Source organism: Hirundo rustica, chromosome 10, assembly GCF_015227805.2.
Source record: "Hirundo rustica isolate bHirRus1 chromosome 10, bHirRus1.pri.v3, whole genome shotgun sequence".
NCBI lineage: Eukaryota > Metazoa > Chordata > Aves > Passeriformes > Hirundinidae > Hirundo > Hirundo rustica.
In genome coordinates, this window is record NC_053459.1 from 23,936,406 (window position 1) to 23,941,695 (window position 5,290).

General features: G+C 54.5%; 1 protein-coding gene across 1 annotated transcript; it reads right to left on the bottom strand.

Moving 5' to 3' along the window:
• Nucleotides 1-381: 381 nt before the first annotated feature.
• On the bottom strand, nucleotides 382-4,306 carry OTOL1 (otolin 1). The gene is made up of 4 exons (XM_040074429.1): nucleotides 4,003-4,306; nucleotides 2,320-2,409; nucleotides 1,422-1,493; nucleotides 382-1,277 (listed from the first exon to the last, which is right to left on the bottom strand). The coding sequence occupies exons 1-4, from the start codon at nucleotides 4,304-4,306 to the stop codon at nucleotides 382-384; spliced, it is 1,362 nt and encodes a 453-aa protein (XP_039930363.1).
• Between the last annotated feature and the right edge of the window lie 984 nt (nucleotides 4,307-5,290).

Genomic DNA, 5,290 nt, shown 5'->3' on the forward strand with positions numbered 1-5,290 from the left:
GCTACTGCTCATGTCCCCATCTGGCTGAGCTCTACAAATCAAACCCTGGCATTTTTATCAAGATCAGAGGCGATCAGAACTGATTCCTAGAGGGAGTTTGGACCATGCAAGGACTTCAGGAGCTGGGAAGGAGTTTCATTCCACGATTCGAATATTCTAATTACAAACTGTGCCGGGAAATGCCCTCCCCGTGCTGCTCCTGTTGGTGTTTGGACAGCTGACAAAGGATGCGTGACGTCCTCAAACTAACCCACGCCTTGCAAACATAAACATTTTTGTTAACGCATCACGGAAACAACGGCCAAACCAAGGTGCTGCCCCTTTCTCCTCTCACGCCCAGAGGGAAAAGACGTTCCCCAGGGTTATCTTCCCGCTATAAACTCACAGAAGGACCTCAAAACCATCCGGGTACAGCAGGAACCCCGTGAAGACGCTGTCGTCCTCCGCGCCGGCGTAGAGCCCGTTCCAGTCCTTCCCAACCTCCAGCCACACTTGGTCACCCACCCTCAGCTTGAGGATGGTCAGGAAGGAGGCCTGGTCGATGTCCTGGCCGTAGAGGGTGTCCCTGGCCTTGGCCACCCTCCTGCTGCTGGCCACGAGGCTGAGGCGCGCGGGGCGGCCGCGCACGGTGACATGGTAGGAGAAGACGTAGGCGCCGGGCACGCTGCAGTTGAACTTGCCGGTGGCGGGGTCGTAATCGCGGCGCTCGTTGTACCACACGCGGTCAAACCTGATGGGCACGTTGGGAGGAGGGAAGGGCCTGGACAGCCCGGCGCTGAAGGCCGAGCGCGGGGCCTTGGGGACGTCCCCGGAGGCGCCCTTGGCCCCGCGGGAGCCTTTCCTGCCCGGAGCGCCACGGCCGCCCTTGGCGCCGGGGTCGCCCTTGGGCCCGCCGGGGCCCGCTGCGCCCACGGGGCCCGGGTCCCCTTTGTCACCCTTGCGGCCCTGCTCGCCCTTCTCCCCCCGTTTGCCGGCCGCCCCCTGGACGCCCTCGGCGCCCGTGTCCCCTTTGCTGCCCTTCTCCCCCTTGGTGCCCCCTTCCCCTCTGTCCCCCTTGGCCCCTCTGCCCCCCGGCTCCCCACAGTATCCCTTCTCCCCCGTGTCCCCCTTTTCTCCCTTGTCCCCCTGTTCTCCGCCCGCTCCCGGCTCTCCGGGATCTCCCCTGTCCCCTTTGTCTCCTTTGGTGCCGTTGTCACAGGTGTCCCCTTTAGCTCCCTTTTGTCCCTTCAGCCCAGGGAAGCCGTAGCTGCCCTTGTTGCCTTTGGCTCCAGCTTCACCTGGGGGGGGGAAAAATAAGATTAAAAACAATAAAAATTGCTCTGGAGGTGGACGGACCATCCAAAGGGGTTGGTCCTTCCATGTTGTTGCACAACCCGGAGCAGAGGGAAAGGTCAGAGCAATCCTGGATTTTCCAGACCTACCTTGCAGCCCAGGTTTCCCTGGGTAACCGGGGCTCCCACTCGCTCCTGGCTCCCCTTGCTCCCCTTTTCCTCCTAGGACATTCCAGCATGAATGAGTTCATGAACTGGTGCTGTGCGGCACAGCAGACATCACACCCCGCTGGGACCATGTGGTGTGTCCCTCCCTCCGTTAATGAAACCAATGTGAGCGATGTGGGTTTTAAGGAAACACCTTCAGGAACCTCAGCTGGATCCCACAGCCCCGAGCACCACCTCGGTCCCAGATTCCTGCCCCAGCTGCTGCTGTTTCATGGAGGATGGAGAAGGTGACAGCTCTGCATTCCTCGTTCCAGGGTGGCCAGAACCCTTTCTCCAGATGTAAATCACTGCCTAAGGGGCTGCAGAGGCTGAGCAGCAGCACACTCCGCTGCTGGGACCTGGGTGATTCTCCAGAGGCAGCAGCAGGATCCTGTCAGGACGAAGCTGCTCTGAGCCTCAAATGAAGGGCAGAGTTTCCTTTCAGGAATACTTCCAGGATAACGATTGCCCAGCATCTTAACTGAAGTTCTTTTGCCTGAGACACTGAAATTGAAATGCAGATTTTATACCTGCACACAGTTTCCATGGTGGCTTTTTCCTACTTCTGTCCTTAATCCAAAGCAAACTGAACCCAGATTTTGAACTCCTGTTCAGAACAAGAATTTTCGAGTGAGATCTTTATGAGCAGCTGCTGCTATTCCACCTGAACAAACACTGCCACCACCTGAGTCCTTGTCCCTGCACTGATGCCAGCTAAACCTCTCCAGGGCTCAATCCCTAGCAGCAGGCTTCTTTTGCTTTGAAAAATATGGCTTTTTAATAATTTTGTGGCATTTTATGAGGACAAGAGCATTTTCCATTTTCCATTAGTCTGGTTTACCTCTTTCTCCTTTAGAGCCTTTTGGACCTTGAGGGCCAGGAGTTCCCGGCAGCCCTGGCAGCCCAGCATCTCCCTTCTCCCCCCTGGGACCTGTAAAATCAACAAAATTATCTCAGTAACTCCAAGGTTTAACTTCTAAATCACATTTCCATCAATCCCTAAGCAGTGTGGCATTGAGGAGTGTACATGAGGTGATTCCTTCACCTTGGGAAGAGCTGCTTCTTTTATTTGACATCATCAAATCTCACGGCTTTGCATTTCAATCCAGGCCCTAGTAAAAGACTTTTTAAAACCAACTTTGAGCTGCCTCAGAGCCACAGGAGCTCAGAGGTTCATAAAGCATCAGAAATTAATCTGTCTTTAATATCTGAGCATATCCAAAGGAGCCTCCATGGCTTTGGAAGTGTCCCTTTCCTTGAGGAGAATTAATTCTGCCAATATAGAAGGGGAAGCTGGCCGAGTGCTCCACTCTGCAGAAAGGAGGGATTGAAATCCTTCCCCTTTTCCATCCCCTTGGGAATCCAGAGATTCCCAGTGCCTGTCTGAGGTCAGATTACGGCACCTTCAATCTCCACAAGGGCTTTTCCATCAAGAGATGAGAGATCAAACTCCATTTACCACCACCACAATTCCCATGAGCCAACCGTTCCCAAGCCATGGGAGGTGAAAACCCCTGGAGCGTATTGGACTAAAGGAGAATTATTTCATGATTTTCCCACCTTTCCTCAGATTAACAGTCTCTATCTCCAATATTAGTGCTGTTAAAGTGAACTTTTGCAGAGTAACGCACTATTCATTAGAGCGGGAGCAGAATTAGGTGCTCTGTGGATGTCTGTTTTAGCAGCAGAAAGAAGACACAAAGTGAATTTTATTAAATATTTTGGTCCTTTATGGAGAGCTGCTTCTTGTGCTACATTTATTTATTTTTAAAATTGAACCCAATTTCTTCTTTTTAATTTCTTCTTTTGCAATGGGGGAAAAAAAAAAATAAAGAAACCTTCAGTAAAGATGTAAAACTGCTTGGAGGTAGTTTTGGGGGTCACAAAGCCACGGCTGAAGTGAATGTGGAATTAAAGCTGTGAATCCAAGGGGATCAGGGCAGGGACAGAGAACTGAGGAGTGTGACCTCCTGCCAGCAGGGATTTGGGATGGTCCCACGCCTGTGTGGTCCCAGGGAATTCCCACTCACACGGGTGGTTTGTAACTTCCAGCATGTGGCTGACACGGACTTTTCTGCTCTGGATTTCCGCAGATCAGAATCACACCCCACATTTCAGAGAATTATGGAATCACGGAATCTCCTGAGCTGGAGGGGACCCTCAGGATCATCAATCCAACTCCTGGCCCTGCCCAGACACCCCAATAATCCCACCCTGGGCATTCCTGGGAGCGATGTCCAAACTCTCCTGGAGCTCTGGGACTGGGACATTCCCTGGGGAGCCTGGGCAGCACCCAGCACCCTCTGACGGAAGGAGAACCTTTCCCTAAAACCCTCGCACCCAACCCAAAGCCATTCCCTGCCTCCTGTCCCAGGGAGCAGCGATGGGATCTGCCCGGCGGGAAGAGCTGCGGATCGCTGAGATCTCCCCGCCATGAGCTGCACAAATCCTGCCCGATGATTTCCTGGGGGGAAAAACCTCCGGATCTGGCGTTTCCAGCCCAGCAGAGAGGGGCTCAGCACACCTGGGGCTCCCTGTGGCCCTGGAGGGCCGCGAGGTCCCGCCGCGGGCGGACAGCAGTCGCAGCAGTTGAAGAAGAACTCGCCCGAGTCCAGCGTGGAATTCTCCAGAGGGAAAAGCGTGGGGAGCTCGGCTCTGCCCGGCGCTGCTGGGAAGGGGATTTTCCCGGGGACAGACCGGGGAGAGGCGGCCGGCTGGGAAGGTTTGGGTTTGGTGTAGAGCACGGCCGGGGTCACCTTCAGCGCCGCGCGCGCGGGGACAACCGCCAGCGCCAGGAGCAGCGGGATGGGCCCCGGGGAGATCCACATGGCAGCAGCTGTGGGAAAACATGGACAGGCAATAAATCCCTGCGCCGCCTCCTCTGGCTCTTCCCTACGAGCCCCTGGATGTGGGGGCGGTGATGTTGCACCCCCACACCCGAGCGGGTGCTTCCATAGCGGGAAAAGAGTTCCAGTTTCACCCCTGAACTCTTAAGGAAGGAGAACCAGAAACTTCTGTGCTTTTCCCACTTTAACCAGCCCAGGGCCAGCACCAAAGCACCAGCTTTGAGCTGGTCCTCAAGAAATGTTGCTATTTTCTGTTGGGCAGCAAGCCAAAAATCCCTCCTACATCGTGGATGAGAGCACAGAGAGTCTCGGGGCCTTTTTTGGGGTGTCTGGGCACGTGCAAGGGGCCTCCCTGCACAGCTTTTGTTCTTTTGTTCTGTAGTGTTTGTTACTTTCTCTTTAATTAAACCTTTTTGCTTTTTCAAACACCTCCGATCAAGCCGTCTCGTTAATTATTCTTAAGCCGTTTCTGGGAGGTTGCTGGACACCCTCAGAGCTTGATACACCTTCGTGGGGCTAAAAGCACGCTGGCCTCGCACAGATTTATCACAGTGAGGCCCTGGCTCTGCTTTCCCGGAGCTGTGGCTCGTCCATCCTGGGAAATGCTCAAGGGCAGGTTGGGTTGAAGGGATCTTAAATCCCAGTCCATCCTTAGGACACCTCCCACTGTCCCAGGCTGCTCCAAACCCTGTCCAGCCCGGCCTTGGGCACTTCCAGGGATCCAGAGGCAGCCACAGCTGCTCTGGGAATTCCATCCCAGCCCCTGCCCACCCTGACAGGGAGGAATTACTTCCCAAAATCCCCAAATCCGTCCCTGCCCTTCTCCAACTCCAAGCTGTTCCCATTATCCTATCACTCCGTGCCCTCAGGGAAAAGTTTCTCTCCAGCTCTCTTGTAACCCCCCCTTTGGTTCTGGAAGGATATAGAGAGAATTCCAGAATGACTTCAGAGTCCAACACAACTACA

What these genes read in the sequence shown, in the direction of transcription:
- OTOL1 (XM_040074429.1), bottom strand. Translation starts at nt 4,306, where the DNA reads ATGTGGATCTCCCCGGGGCCCATCCCGCTGCTCCTGGCGCTGGCGGTT. An exon ending in AGGGCCACAGGGAGCCCCAG is followed by an intron (nt 2,410 to 4,002) that starts GTGTGCTGAGCC and finishes TTGATTTTACAG; the next exon opens with GTCCCAGGGGGGAGAAGGGA. An exon ending in AGGGAAACCTGGGCTGCAAG is followed by an intron (nt 1,278 to 1,421) that starts GTAGGTCTGGAA and finishes TCCCCCCCCCAG; the next exon opens with GTGAAGCTGGAGCCAAAGGC.